This window comes from Bos indicus x Bos taurus, chromosome 6 (genome assembly GCF_003369695.1).
Source record: "Bos indicus x Bos taurus breed Angus x Brahman F1 hybrid chromosome 6, Bos_hybrid_MaternalHap_v2.0, whole genome shotgun sequence".
In the NCBI taxonomy this organism is placed as follows: domain Eukaryota; kingdom Metazoa; phylum Chordata; class Mammalia; order Artiodactyla; family Bovidae; genus Bos; species Bos indicus x Bos taurus.
This window is the reverse complement of record NC_040081.1, coordinates 101,212,794-101,229,155: the sequence shown is the minus strand read 5'-3', so window position 1 is coordinate 101,229,155 and position 16,362 is coordinate 101,212,794. Positions and strand designations below refer to the sequence as shown.

Genomic DNA, 16,362 nt, shown 5'->3' with positions numbered 1-16,362 from the left:
AAGACTTTCTTAATTCCCTATCCAGAGATAACTTGAATCTCCAAAGATCTTTGTTGAATGGTTATTTATATACTTGTTTTATATTGTCTTAACAAACTGCATGTTTTAGACTCTAAGTAATTATCAAAGAAGGTAATTCCATCCTCCTTACATATCTAGTTCTTTTTAAAAGCCACTTAGGAAAGCTTTCCTAAGACGAAAATCACAGGTGACATGTGTAAAAGAATTATAGATACTACATGTATGTGGAATCTAGAAAAATGGTGCAAAAATATGGTCTTTTACATATATAAGTCTTTTATATATATATGTCTTTTATATTTCTGGTATGTTGGCATCCTTTCCCTTTTATAAACAGGTTCAAGACAGGACTTCATAGATAACTGTTATATAACTATATTAATTGGGCAATGATTAAGAATTTTATTTCTAATTTGGCCTAAGATGTGAAAGAACACACCAAGTACTTGGAATTTACTCAAGTGATACTGATTTTGCACAACAAATAATTTTTATGCACGTAAAGAGGAATGAGACAGGAAATCTTGGAAGTGATGAATGAAAGACTTGTACTGATGCATAAAATTAAAGCAATCAGAACTACACATATTAGATTTCCAGAAAGGAAATAAAAGTTTAAATCTAATTTATGTGTCAAGGTAATGAAATTTTTGTGGGAACTGGAACAGAATCCACAGCTCAGAGACGTCCACAGTGTTACCTTTGGATAGCTTTTCTTTTGGCTGAGAGATAACCAGGGTCACATCTTCAGGTGCATTTTGCAAAATTTCAACTGCGGCATGGTGGCTGACCCCCTCCAGACTGACACTATTCACAGATATCAAACGGTCTCCTGTAAAAACAGACAACCCAGTGTCTTCTACAGCTAAGAGAAACTCAGGCTAAATCTTAGAAATGTTACCTCCCCCTCATTATTTCTGTTTTCCCCAACTTCTACTTTTGCCATCTGTGCAAATTCACTGTCAGTAAGTACTTTAAAGTGAAAGTATTAGTTGGCCAGTTGTGTGTCTGACTCTTTGCGACCCCATGGACTGTAGCCTGCCAGGCTCCACTGTTCATGGAATTCTCCAGGGAAGAATACTGGAGTGAGTAGCCATTCCCGTCTCCAGGGGATATTCCCAACCCAAGGATCGAACCTGGATCTCCCATATTGCAGGCAGCTTTACCATCTGAGCCACTAGGGAAGCCCAGTAAACACTTAGGAAATTCCCTAAATTCCCTAAAAATAAATACCTGGCTTTAAGCATCCATCCAAGTCAGCTGGTCCTCCAGGAGTAACTGAACTAATAAATACACCTAGATCCAGTCTTCCCATCTTTTCTCCACCAATAATTTGAAATCCTGTGAATCAGCACATTAAAATAAAATCTTCATGGGGAGGGGCAAGATACAGATTAGGAGACTAAAAGATATAAACTACTATGCATAAAATAAATAAGCTACAAGAATATATTACATAGCACAGGAACATAGCCAATATTTTATAATAACTATAAATGGAATATAACCTTTAAAAATTGTGAATCCCTATACTGTACACCTGAAACATGGCATTATAAATCAACTGTTTCAATAAAAAAAAAAGTAAAAATGAAAATATCTCATGACATTAGTGCTTTCAAGGACTAATGATGAGTCTGTCTGACACATAGAAGTGTACAGACTCATACTGAATATGACTTAATAGGTAACACATGTGAGACGGGACTCAAATTTGGTGGAAACATTGCTTGTATGCATTTCACCTTTGGCATTTCCTGACTGGGCAAGCGGGAGAAGGGGACTCAGGTGGGGACAAGTGGGCTGGTTCCTCAATGCCCATGTTATGCAATCGACCTTTTTTCTTTGAATTCTCACAGACCTTGAAGAATCTCAGTGACTTACCTAAGCCATACTGTGCATCTTTTTTCAGGTTAACCAGAGTGATCTCCCTTTCTGGTGAAGATGCTATGCTCCATCTTTTGTGTAGCACATCTACAGGGAAATTGTAAGATACAATTAACATAACATGGTGAGGCACTGAGACTGTCTGCTTGTTCCAATTTAAACAATAAAGCTCACTATTAGATTGCTCAGTCACTTTAAAATCATATTTTAAATAATATGCTATTATCTATCTGCTGATAATGAGTTATAGTTTACCAAATAATTATGTTATTCCTTTATTCCTTATAAATGGTTCCCTGTGAAATCAGTATATTTCAGTTACAAACGCATAAATAGACCTCAAGAAATTTAATGATTTGAGCAAGTTTACTCAGTCTTCCCTGGTGGCTCAGATGGTAAAGCGTCTGCCTGCAATGCGGGAGACCTGGGTTCGATCCCTGGGTTGGGAAGATCCCCTGGAGAAGGAAATGGCAACCCACTCCAGTACTCTTGCCTAGAAAATTCCACGGACTGAGGAGCCTGGTAGGCTAGTCCATGGGGTCACAAAGAGTCAGACACGACTAAGCGACTTCATTTTCACTTTCACTCAGTTAGTACATTTTAAGAAACGAAACGTAAACTTAGGTTGTTACACTCTATGTCTTTCTGTCACATCATAGCTGACCTCCTGAATTTGACAATGTTCAATATGTAAATCTTCTACTAATAAGTGGCTGATATTTCTACTTGTATGAGTAAAACATTCATGGTGAATTCTAAGGTTTATGAAGAGACAGGATTAATTCTTTTAAATCTGACTAACGACTTGGCTGGCACATTTATATTCTCAAAGGGCTTCAATTTATTTCTTATTTTATTTATGGAACAATCTCAGGAGGTAGGCAAAGAGATTTTTAGTCACTTTTTAGCAGATGAGGAATAATAGTTCATGACTTGCTCAAGATTATAGCGGGCATCACTGCCCAGCAAAACACCTTGCTGCTGCTGCTGCTAAGTAGCTTCAGTCGTGTCCGACTCTGCATGACTCCAGAGACGGCAGCCCACCAGGCTCCACCGTCCCTGGGATTCTCCAGGCAAGAATACTGGAGTGGGTTGCCATTTCTTTCTCCAGTGCACGAAAGTGAAAAGTGAAAGTGAAGTCACTCAGTCGTGTCCAACTCTTCGTGACCCCGTGGACTGCAGCCTACCAGGCTCCTCCATCCACGGGATTTTCCAGGCAAGAGTACTGGAGTGGGGTGCCAGTGCCTTCTCCAGCAAAACACCTTAGGCACTTGATATATGCTAAATACACTGAGTGAATGTTGGCATCCAAACTAAAATTTACTTTTTCTTATTTCCACTTCTTTTTTTTTTTTTTAGCAAGTGGGTCACTGAAAAGTATCTCCTAAATTAAACCAATAAATATGCCACTTAATTGTCATATTATTAAAATTACTTCATTTAGTTAGCAATCAGAGCATGTGAAAACACAGAAATATACACACACACTTCTTGTCATGAGTTAAAATGTGTTCCTCCACCCTTTCCACAAATAAATGTGCTGAACCAATAACTCCTAGTACCGCAGAATTCATAATCATATTTAGAGACAGGTTTTTAAAAAGATAATTAAGTTAAAATGAGGTGTTTAGGGTGGCCTAATCCAATATGACTTCTTCCTTATAAAGAGGGGGGCTTCCCTGGTGGCTCAGATGGTAAAGCGCCTGCCTGCAATGAGGGAGACCTGGGTTCGATCCCTGGGTCGGGAAGATCCCCTGGAGAAGGAAATGGCAACCCACTTCCAGTACTCTTGCCTGGAAAACTCCATGGACGGAGGAACCTGGTGGGCTACAGTCCATAGGGTCGCAAAGAGTTGGACACAACTGAGCGACTTCTCTTTATATAGAGGGAATGTAGATATAGACATGTGTGCATGGAGGGAAAATCACGTGAAGACAGAAGAAGACCTCCATCTACAAAGCCAAGGAGTGGTCTCAAGAGATCAATGCTGCTGACACTTTGATCTCAGACTTCTAACCTCCAGAACTGTGAGAACAAACCTATGTTGTTTAAGCCTCCCAATCTGTGGGACCGAGTTATGGCAGCTCGAGTAAATTAGTACATTTCTTAACATCAACTGTAATTTAATAGTTGACACTTGTCTGTGTGTGAGGAGGTGGCAGTGGTAGCAAATGAGTTCAACACACTCAGAAAGATATCTGTTTAAATCTGCAAATTTATCTCTAAATAGTTTTTAGGCATATTGAAACTTTTTGAAAATTAGAGGTTATCCACCAACATATGACTACCCATGGATTTCAAAATGCATTATTACGTTATTAATAACATGTTACACAACATGTATGAATGCTTAAACGATGCAAATGTGATAGTTCATATTCTAGCAATAAACCTCTTTAATTTCAGAAAACCACCACCACCATCAGATGCTCTCTGAAGTGAATTAACCTTGTCGCTTAAGCACCAAGTACCAGTGCAAGCTTGATAGCTCCCTATAGTATACGTGTCTCTACTGTGTTGTTTCTTTTTGACAAAAACTTAGTTATAAACTCAGCTATAATCAACAGAAGTTGTAGTAGTTCAATATTTCTAACTAATGAGATATCAAAAAAAAGGAAAAAGATCACTGGACAATCATATGAAGAGCCTTATATATTTAGTTTACACAAGTAAAGTTCATGAATTATTGTCTAAATTAATATTATCTAAGTGGCTGATATGCTGCTGCTGCTAAGTCGCTTCAGTCGTGTCAGACTCTACTTTCATCCTAAAATAGATGATTAACTCTAATTTTCAGTTAGAGTTAAATAAAAAAAAATACAACAGAATGAAACTGATAAAATGAAACAAATAAGGGATGAAGTCATGTTAGGTATTAAATGTAAACTTTTATCACCATTGTGAAGACAGAGTCCATTTCCTTTACGCAGAGTGTTTCTGCCTTTGATTATAAAAGTGATCAATATTCTGAATGTTTTTAAGGAGTATCTGCTACAAGTCAAAGGTATTGATTCAAAGAATAAAAATGCCATTTCTCTATTTTCATTTCCAACAATATGTACTTACAAGATTGGTTATTTATGCTACTTATTTTAAAAAATATGTGTGTGCATGTATATAAAACATTTCCTAGGTAAACAATATTGGGATATATGTACATACACACACTAGTTATGCAATTTTTTTGGTATTTATTTCTTTAACTAGAAGCAACAGATTAGGCTCTTGAATATAGATTCAAGGATACATCAATGAGAGTTGAATATTCATTTATTCAGTTATACTTTCACCTTTCAAATACTGTGTTGGCCAAAAAGTTCGTTTGGGGTTTTCCATAACATCTTAACAGAAAAACCTGAGTGAACTTTTTGGCTAACCCAACATTTGCTGAATAATATTCCTAGGAAAGTCACTCATTAGGCAACTGGCGAAAATAAAAAGAGATAATATAAAAAAGTGACAATCCATATGAAAACTGCTAGTGTAATGAAGTTGGCTCAGATCAGAGCTCAGTCAGGTCAGGCTAGAAGAACGAAGATTTGTCTGACTGATGAACAGAACGTTAACCACTCAAAGAAATATTTGTATCACAAAAGTGAGTCGGACCTGTAAGAGCAGAGAGCTTTCTCCCTGCCAGAAAAAAAAGAGACTTCAGGGACATGTGTGTGCACGCATGCATGCACACAGTCGTGTCCGACTCTTCATGACCCCATGGACTGTAGCCCGCCAGGCTCCTCTGTCCATGGAATTTTCTAGGAAAAATACTGGAGTGGGTTGCCATTTCCTTCTCCAGGGGATCTTCCCGGCCTGGGGATCAAACCCACATCTGTTGCATCTTCTGCATTGGCAGGCAGTTCCTTTACCCCTGTGCCATCTGGGAAGCTCCTCAAGGACATGAGGTACAGTTTAATAAGTGGATTATGTAGATGGTATACATGTACAACATGTAGAAAGAAAAGAAAGTGAAGTCGCTCAGTCGTGTCTGACTCTTTGCGACCCCATGGACTGTAACCTACCAGGCTTCTCCGTCCATGGGATTTTCCAGGCAAGAACACTGGAGTGGGTTGCCATTTCCTTCTCCAGGGGATCTTCCCGACCCAGAGATTGAAACTGGGTCTCTTGCATGTAGGCAGACGCTTCACCGTCTGAGCCACCCTGGACAATCATGTAAGGCATTAACAAAAGCTGAGATGGATAAAAGGTGGAAAAGCTTCTGGGAAGATGGCACAGATCAGCTTGGCTAAAATACAAGATGAGTCAGGTGGAGTTGAATACTATTTTGGAAAGTGAAGCTTTGTTAACCTACTCCTTATAACAGGGACCCACACCTGTCATCCTGACTTATTAACGTGGGGACAGAGGAAGAATGTCGGTGTAGAGCTACATGTGAGTAGACAGTACTGTGCACATACTGAATTTATATTTATCTTGTATTCTATTCACACAGAAGTTCAAAATACTTCTGTTGGCTTAAAAAAAAGACAAGTATCTGGAGGTATATAGTACATAAGAACCCAACTAAATTTAAAGATACAGAATTCAATGAGGATTAAATAGAATTTATGAATCACTGAAAGTGAGGAACCAGACATTTTAAGACATTTCAAGTACCAAGACATTTCTGAGTTATTTTAATTACTGTATGGAAACAAGCATTAATATTCAAAGCATGTATTTTTTACATCTTTAAAATTATTTTCTTTTCCTATGGCCACAGCAAATTCCACAAATATTTTAATGTGAAAAAGAGGCTCAAATAGAAATTACTATTTCTTTAAGTAATACATGCTGGTGTTATTCCCAATTTTACCTGTGAAATATCTTAAGAACTGATACATGTATAATAATTCAGAAATTAAATGCACACTGTCTGCATTAGAGACTGTTTCAGTGTTGCCTTTCTCATCTTTCATAAGGCTCATGAGGATCCCAAGTAGAATAATTGTGGATACTAATGATAGATACATATATGAGTAAATTATTGGAATTTCCTAGTAAAAGCACTTTTCAGGTAAGGCCAAGGCCATATAATTGATTTAAGTGAATCAATAATTCTTTTTCTAAGGAAAATTATTTTTTTGGGTTACAGATACAGACCCTTGTCAATTATCAAGCAGCTCCACAAAACTGGTTCTAAGAGGAAACAGACAAAAGGTAGAGGAGGCACCTGATAAATTCATCACTCATTCTAGGGAAAAAAGACCCATTTCAAACCCGGAGGTGACGGACCAGCAACACTACATTGGTATAAGAATAGAGAGAGGTATTTTTCATTGTTATATCACCTAATACACTAACTGCTCTGGTGGCAGAAGCAGAAAATCATGATGGAAACTTTGGTGTTTTGTTTCTGTGACAGCACAAATCAGCTAAGTGAAATGGAGCCATATAACATTTCAGGGACATATTTAACCCATTCATAGACTGAAAGGCTTGGTTTAGATAAACTTTTAATATTTTTTTTAGATAAACTTTTAAATTCCTTTCAGTTCTCAATTTATCTGACTCTATATTTTGTTTCTGGTTAATTCTCATATCTGCTAAATCTTCTGTGAGCACTTTGGACTTTTATTTTTCATAATCTCCAACTATGTATATATCCTAATTAAACTTTAGGTGGAAAAAAAAAAAAAACCCTAGCATTTAAATTATACTGGTCCTTGATATCTGACTAAAAAGTAATCTTTTAATCTCAAATAAACAATGTAATCTACCAGATTAAAAAAAAAAATTCCCCTAACCTACTACCTAAATGAAACAGAAAAATAACAAAGCCCAAAGCCAGCCTAAGGGAGAAAATAATAACGATCAGAGAGGAAGTTAAAAGAGGAGAAATAACAATGAACACTGTGCGTGCTCCGTCGCTTCAGCTCCGTTGCTTCAGTTGTGTCTCTTTGGTAGTGTCTGAATTTATAGTCCTATGGACTGTAGCCTGCCAGGCTCCTCTGTCCATGGGATTCTCCAGGCAAGAATACTGGAGTGGGTTGCCATGCCCTCCTTCAGGGGATCTTCCTGATCCAGGGACTGAACCCACATCCCTTAATGTGTCTCCTGCTTTGGCAGGTGGATTCTTTACCACGTGCCACGTGGGAAGCCCAGCAGAGAGATACAAAAAATCATAAGGGAATATTACAGTTACATGCCAACAAGCTAGACAACCTAGAATAAATGGACCAATTTCTAGAAACATACAGCCTGCCAAGATTGAGTCAAGAAGAAATGGATACTTTGAGCAGACCTACCACTAGCAGGAAAATTGAATTTGTCATTAAAAAATCCCCAGTAAAAAAGTCCAGTACTGGACAGTTCACAGGAAAATTCTATCAAACATTTAAAGAAGATTACACCTATGCTTTTCAAAGTATTCCCTCAAACTGAAGATGATAAAATACTCCCAAATTCATTCTAGGAGGCCACCATCCACTATTATGGTATGAACCAGACAAAGACACTACAAAATAAAGAAAATTACAAGCCAATATCTTTGATAAATATAGATGCAAGAATCCTCAACAAAATATTAGCAAGCCAAACGCAAAACTATATAAAAAGGGTCATACATCATGATTTACTCCAGGGACACAGGGATTGTTTGTTTCACAAAACAGTCTGTGATATACCACATCAACAAAAGGAAGGATAAAAAGCACATGATCATCTCAATAGACAAAGAAAAGCATTTGACAAAGTTCAACATCTATTCACGATAAAAACTCTCCGGAAAGTGGGTATAGAAGGAGCATATCTCAACATAATAAAGTGTGTGACCAACACGCTGGTCACAGCTACCACCATACCGAACAGTGAAAAGCTGAAAACCTTTCCTCTAAATTCAGGAATAAGACAAGGATGCCCAAATCTTTCCACTTCTATTCAACTTAGTACTGAAGTCAGTAAAGTTGCAGGATATAAGATTAACATATAGCAATCTGTTGCAGACTTCCCTGGTGGCACAGTGAATAAGAATCTGCCTGCCAATGCAAGAGACACGGGTTTGTCCCTGGGCTGAGAAGATTCCACATGCTGTGGAGTGACTAAGCCAGGGCACCACAAACAGAGAGCGCCCACGCGCTAGAGCCTGTGAGCCGCACCCACTAGGCCTGTGTGTCACAACTAGTGAAGCTCGGGTGCCCCAGAACCTGTGTTCTGCACCAAGAAAAGCCACTGCAACGAGAAGACTGGGCACTGAATGCAGGAGTATCTCCTGACTGCCACAACCAGAGAAAGCCTGCACACAGCCATGAAGATCAAGTGCAGCAGCAAAATGTTGCTTTTCTATATACTCATAAGGAAATATCAGAAAGAGAAAGTTAAAAAGAAAGCATGCAAGCAACAACAAAATTCTCCTTAAAATCACATCAATAAAATACCTAGGAACAAACTTAACCAAGGATGTAAAAGACCTTCACTCTGAAAACTACAGTGGCCATACTGCTCAAAGCACTTTACATATTTAATGTAAAAATATATATGACATATTTCACAGAACTAGAAGAAATAATCCTAGAATTTATATGGAATGGCAAAAGACCCTGAATTACCAAAGCAATTTTGGAAAAAAAAAAATAAAGCTCTCATCATCTCAGATTTCAGATTATACTACAAAGCTACAGTAATAAAAACACCATGGTACTGGCACAAAAGCAGACACATAGCTCAATGGGACAGAGAACCTAGAAATAAATTTATGCACCTATGGTTACTTAGGGGAAAGGCTAACAGAGTTTTGCCAGGAGAACACACTGGTCATAGCAAACACACTTTTTCAACAACACAAGAGATGACTCTACACATGGACATCACCAGATGGTCAATACCAAAATCTGATTGATTATATTCTTTGCAGCCAAAGACGAAGAAGCTCTATACAGTCAGAAAAAACAAGACTAGGAGCTGACTGTGGCTCAGATCATGAACTCCTTATTACAAAATTCAGACTTAAATTGAAGAAAGAGAAAACCACTAGGCCATTCAGGTATGACCTAAATCAAATCCCTTATAATTATACACTGGAAATGACAAATAGATTCAAGGGATTAGATCTGACAGACAGAGTGCCTGAAGAACTATGGAAGGAGGCTTATAACGTTGTACAGGAGGTGGTGATCAAAACCATCCCCAAGAAAAAGAAATGCAAAAAGGCAAAAGGGTTGTCTGAGGAGGCCTTACAAATAGCTGAGAAAAGAAGAGACGATAAAGGCAAAGGAGAAAGGGAAAGATAACACCCATCTGAATACAGAGTTCCAAAGAACAGCGAGGAGAGATAAGAAAGCCTTCCCAAGTGATCAATGGAAATAAACAGAGGAAAACAACAGAATGGGAAAGACTAGAGATCTCTTCAAGAAAATCAGAGATACCAAGGGAACATTTCATGCAAAGATGGGCACAATAAAGGACCTAACAGAAGCAGAAGATATAAAGAAGAGGTGGCAAAAATACACAGAAGAACCATACAAAAAAGATCTTAATGACTTAGATAGCCACAATGGTGTGATCACTCACCTAGAGCCAGACATCTTGGAATGTGAAGTTAAGTGGGCCTTAGGCTGCTGCTGCTGCTAAGTCACTTCAGTTGTGTCCAACTCTGTGCGACCCCATAGACGGCAGCCCACCAGGCTCCCTGGTCCCTGGGATTCTCCAGGCAAGGACACTGGAGTGGGTTGCCACTGCCTTCTCCAGTGGGCCTTATAAAGCATCACTAAAAACAAAGCTAGTGGAGGTGATGGAATTCCAGTTAAGCTATTTCAAATCCTAAAAGATGACGCTGTTGAAGTGCTGCACTTAATATGCCAGCAAATTTGGAAACTCAGCAGTGGCAACAGGACTGGAAAAGGTCAGTTTTCATTCCAATCCCAATGAAAGGCAATGCCAAAGAATGCTCAAACTACCACACGAATGCACTCATTTCACACACTAGCAAGTGAAAGTCGCTCAGTAGTGTCCAACTCTTTGCAACCCCATGGACTACATAGAGTCCATGGAATTCTCCAGGTCAGAATACTGGAGTGGGATGTCTTTCCCTTCTCCAGGGGATCTTCCCAACCCAGGGATTGAACCTAGGTTTCCCACGTTGCAGGTGGATTCTTTATCAACTGAGCCACAAGGGAAGCCCAAGAATACTGGAGTGGGTAGCCTATCCCTCCTCCAGCGGATCTTTCCGACCCAGGAAATGAACCAGGGTCTCCTGCATTTCAGGTGGATTCTTTACCAACTGAACTATCAGGGAAACCCTTGCTATACACTAGCAAAGTAATGCTCAAAACTCTCCAAGCTAGGCTTCAACAGTTTGTGAACTGAGAACTTCCAGATGTACAAGCTGGATTTAGAAAAGGCAGAGGAACAAGAGATCAATTTGCCAATACCCTGTTGGATCATAGAAAAAGTTAGAGAATTCCAGAAAAACATCTACTTCTGCTGCATTGACTATGCTAAAGCCTTTGACTGTGTGGATCACAACAAACTGTGGAAAATTCTTAAACAGATGGTAGTATGAGACCACCTTATATGCCTCCTAAGAAGCCGGTATGCAGGTAAAAAAGCCGCAGTTAGAACTGGACATGAAACAATGAACTGGTTCCAAATCGGGAAATGAGTATGTCAAGGCTGTATACTGTCACCCTGCTTATTTAACTTATATGCCTAATACATCATGCGAAATGCTGGGTTGGATGAAGCACAAACTGGAATCAAGATGGCTGGGAGAAATAACAATAACCTCAGATATGCAGATGACACTACCCTTATGGCAGAAAGTGAAGAGAACTAAAGAACTTCTTGATGAAGGTGAAAGAGGAGAGTAAAAAGCTGGCTTAAAACTCAACATTCAGAAAAAGAAAATCATGGCATCTGCTCCCATCACTTCATGGCAAATAGATGGGGAAGCAACAGAAACAGTGAGAGTTTATTTTCTTGGGTTCCAAAATGGTGACTGCAGCCATGAAACTAAAAGACGCTTGTTCCTTTGAAGAAAAGCTATGACAAATCTAGACAGCATATTAAAAAGCAGAGACATTACTTTGCCGACAAAGATCTGTCTAGTCAAAGCTGTGGTTTTTCCATTACTCATGTATGGATGTGAAAGTTGGACCATAAAGAGGGCTGAGTACTGAAGAATTGATGCTTTTGAACTGTGGTGTTGGAGAAGACTCTTGAGAGTCCCTTGGACTGCAAGGAGATCCAACCAATCAATCCTAAAGGAAATCAGTCCTGAATATTCATTGGAAGGACTGATGCTGAAGCTGCAGCTGCAATACTTTGGCCACCTGATGAGAAGAGCCAACTCATTAGAAAAGACCCTGATGCTGGGAAGATTGAAGGCAGGAGGGAAAAAGGACAACAGAGGATGAGATGGTTGGATGGCATCACTGACTCAATGAAGATGAGTTTGAGCAAGTTCTAGGAGATGGTGAAGGACAGGGCACCCTGGCATGCTGCAGTCCCTGGGGTCGCAAAGAGTTGGACATGACTGAGTGACTGAACAATAATATGGTCAATTATTGTATAGCAAAGGAAGTAAAATATATGATTGAGTAAAGACAGTCTCTTCAATAGTGTTGCTTAAAGAAACTGGAATAGTACATGTCAAATAATGAGATTAGAAAATTTCCTCATACCATGTATAAAAATTAACCCCAAATGGATCAAAGACCCCAAACCATAAAACTCCTAGATGAGAACATAGGCAGAACCACACTTTGACATAAATTGTAGTAATATATTTTTGGATATGTCTCCTGAGGCAAACGACATAAAAGCAAAAATGAACAAATAAATTTAAAAACTTCTGCAAAGCACAGGAAACCACTGACAAAATGAAAAGACAATCTATTGAATAAGAGAAAGTATTTTGCAAATATGACCATTAAGGGATAATACCCAAAATATATAACTCATACAACTCAATATAAAAAACACAATCAAAAAAAAAAAATGACCTGAAGGCCTGAAAAGATATTTTTCCAAAGAAGACATACAAATGGTCGACAGGCCCAGAAAAAGATACTTGAAATCAATAATCATCAGAAATGCAGATTAAAACCACAATGAGCTATTACCTCACACCTGTCAGAATGGCTACATGCAAAAAACAAATGCTGTTGGGAGTGGAGAAAAGAGAATCCTTGTACACTGTTGGTGGGAATGTAAAATGGTGCAGCCACTATGGAAAACAGTATGGATGTTTCTCAAAAACCTAAAAACAGAACTACCACGTGACCCAGCAATTCCACTCCTGGGCATATATCCAGGAAAAACAAAATCACTAATTCAAAAATACACATGTACCCCAAAGTTCATAGCCGCACAATTTACAAATATCCAAGATACAGAAGCAACCCAAGTGTCCATCAATAGAATGAATGGATAAAGATGTGATACACACACACACACACACACACACAATGGAATATCACTGTCATAAAAAGGAATGAAATTCTGTCATGTGCGGCAATGTGGATGCACCTAGAGAATAAGAATGCTGTGCTTAGGGAGATAAGTCTGACAGAAAATACATATACTGTATGATATCGGTTACATGTGGAATCTAAAATATAAAACAAATGGATATATATTTAGCGAAACAGATGCACAGGTATAGGAAACAAACCAGTGGTCACCAGTGGGGAGACCGAATCAGGGAGGGTCGACAGGGGTATGGGATTAGGAGATACAAACTATCATGTATAAAGCAGATAAGCAACAAGATATATTGTACAGTACATGGAATTATTGCTTTGTAATAATAATAGATATTGCTTCATAATAACTTTTAATGAAGTATAAAATACTCTTCACTATGTTGTACTCTAGAAACTATTATAAATCAACCATAATTTTTAAAAAAGAAAAAAAGGGCTATTATACGATGTATCTTTTTCTGAAAGGTTAAGCAACCTTCTTTTGAAAAGGGGGGGAGAAATTACAGTTAATCAAAGGACTAGAATCCTTTCCATACTTGTTTCATGAGATAGAAGACTCTTGCCTTTTTCTTTTATCCTCTAAGTTCCACATTCTTTATGGGTCTCTGAAAGTTGTAAAAGGCTAAGATTAAATTTTATTCATTGGTCCTTATATTAAGTGGTAAATAATTCAGTATTACCTAATGCTCATTTCTAATTTTCTCCTAGTAGTCTTGATGAGCAAAGAAAAACACTGAAATTAGAATTAAAAAGTCCTATATTTGACCAATGGGCAAATAACTTTTTAATCTTCAGTTACCTTATCTGGAAAAACATGTTTGCCATGCTCTACTATGTCAAAACTCAATTCTCGACATTAATTAATTCAGGGCTACTTGGACTGATTCAAGGAGAATCTTAAAGAAAATATAAACTTGTCTGTAAGCCAACAGGGGAACGCCTCCATGGGAAGGTGGATTGGCCCTGCTGTAGGGGGCAGGTGGGAAAATACAGGTGTCCAGAACTTTAAACATAGATCCTACTCTGCACAGGCTGTTTATTTCGAATTCAGAATGTAAGTTCATATTCTTTCCTGTTAGAATCTAGGTAAAGAACACATTTCAGGTTCTCATTCTTGAAAAGATTATTATTCGGCTTCTTTCAAAAGTTTAGCTGGGAAAAATAATACCTACAAATAATTAGGCATTATTATTCTAGGAGACAGCCTAAAGGGTGGTTTAGAGTGTGGGCTCTGGAAACAGACATCCTGCATTCAAATCATGGCACCAGCTTTTGCCAGCTCCATGACATACTGTGCACCTCAACCTTTTTGTTCTTTGGTGTCTCTCATGTGAAAAGGAAATAACATTAGATCCACCTCACAGGACTGTTGTAGGGACTGAGAGCTAAACATAACACACTTAGAAAAGTGTTTGGCACATAGTAAGCACTAAGGAACCGTCAGACAATAAGTACAACCATTACGGACATGTTAATAACTGAGTTCTTTTAGGTACAGAGGTATTCTAACTTCAGTCCATGAAAAACACTTGGTTATCAAAAAGCTATACAACAAGGTCTTAGTAACTTATGCCCAAGTGTAAGTTGACTAACTTTTTCTTTACTCGTATACCCTCAGATTTTTTGAGGATTGATACATGAAAAACTATGAAATGAAAAAAAATCTTTATTTGTTCTGAGTATTTAAGATATTATAAAAGTAAAAAGATCTACTTTGGGGCACAATTTTGCTTCCCAAGAAAAATGTTCTTCTCTTGCATGTGTATTTGTATTTCTATTAGAGAATGAGAATTATACAAAATAACTTACTGGGGTCTGACAGTTTTGACCTACAAAAACAAGTTTCATATAGTTCAACCAATATTCATGCCTTTATTTTTGCCTTGGCTCTCAGGAAAATGAGGACAAAACTTAAAGTTTCATCAGGTTTAACAATATTAACACTTTTGATTAGCATATTTGCTTCCTTCTCATCAGGCTTCTGATTATTTCAACTTTAAGAATTTAAGGGTAAAACGTAAACATTTTTGGAGAAAAAATAGTGTATACATAGTGATAATAATATTCTTTAGACCCATGAAAGTTGTTAGAAAAATGAAATAATGTACATGAAAGTAAGCTAAATTCTAAACATTCTGAACCCACTGACTTTCAAATCATTGTACAAAGTTTTTTTTTCCTACAATTCTGTTTCTTCTCAGATTCTTTCTAAACTCTTTACCTCAACATTTAAAGTCTTCAGATTCTTCCCAAAAGATTTATGGTAAGATTCAACGATAGTCCACATTTAGTTCTTGATCTTCACCTTGACCCCAGTATTCCCCCAGTCTGAGGTTCGTACATTTCCTTGAATCTGGTTATCTTCTCCCATGTCTGCATGTCTTTGATCATACTGTGTCCTTGGTCTGAAATACTTATCTATACCACTTTGCCTGAATAAATACTCCTTTTATTTCAAGATTCAGCAGAAGTATCCCTTTCAAATAACTACCTGAGTTAAAGCTCTTTTCAATCAAAATTATCTCCCATCTAAGCTATCTTAGCTCCCCAATTAGTGTCCTTATCTCGAATTTGTGACTTCACAGTAGTCTACATTATAGGTCCCTTCACATCATCAAAATGCTGAAAACCACAACTCTCCTTTGACTCCAATGTAAGGCAAGGCTTAAAATCCTTGGCATGGAATTGAAAACTATTTATTAGTAGGTCCACGATGTTCTTACAAGGTACAAGAGGAAAAATATGATGGAAATGAGGGGAAAAACATTTTGTAAACCTACCATTTTCTTTTAAGGGTACTTGGGATGAAGAATTTCCAGAACTATGCAAAGTCATTCCTGTAGTATAAATTAGATTATTAGACAGTTTAAAAATTGTCAGATATTATATATAGAAGAAATTTCTTGTGATAAAATAATAAAAATCAATAAAACATCAAGGCAACAACAATTTCTGTTATTTACACTCAGAATAATGTCTTCCCACAATGAACTTAATTGAAACACAAATGTATTGTTTCTGACAATGACATTTTGAT

General features: G+C 37.7%; 1 protein-coding gene across 9 annotated transcripts in view; it reads right to left on the bottom strand.

The window, feature by feature from the left end:
* The window catches only part of PTPN13 (protein tyrosine phosphatase, non-receptor type 13), a 222,664-nt gene that overhangs the window by 53,605 nt on the left and 152,697 nt on the right, over positions 1 to 16,362 (bottom strand). For 6 of the 9 annotated variants that reach the window (XM_027544958.1, XM_027544962.1, XM_027544959.1 and 3 more), the window contains 4 exons: positions 16,106 to 16,162; positions 1,906 to 1,995; positions 1,255 to 1,362; positions 722 to 853 (listed from right to left, as the gene is read on the bottom strand). In XM_027544958.1, coding sequence (XP_027400759.1) covers positions 722 to 853; positions 1,255 to 1,362; positions 1,906 to 1,995; positions 16,106 to 16,162 — 387 coding nt within the window. The remainder of the gene's footprint in view (positions 1 to 721; positions 854 to 1,254; positions 1,363 to 1,905; positions 1,996 to 16,105; positions 16,163 to 16,362) is intronic. The other 3 variants (XM_027544965.1, XM_027544966.1, XM_027544967.1) reach the window with 1 other exon arrangement.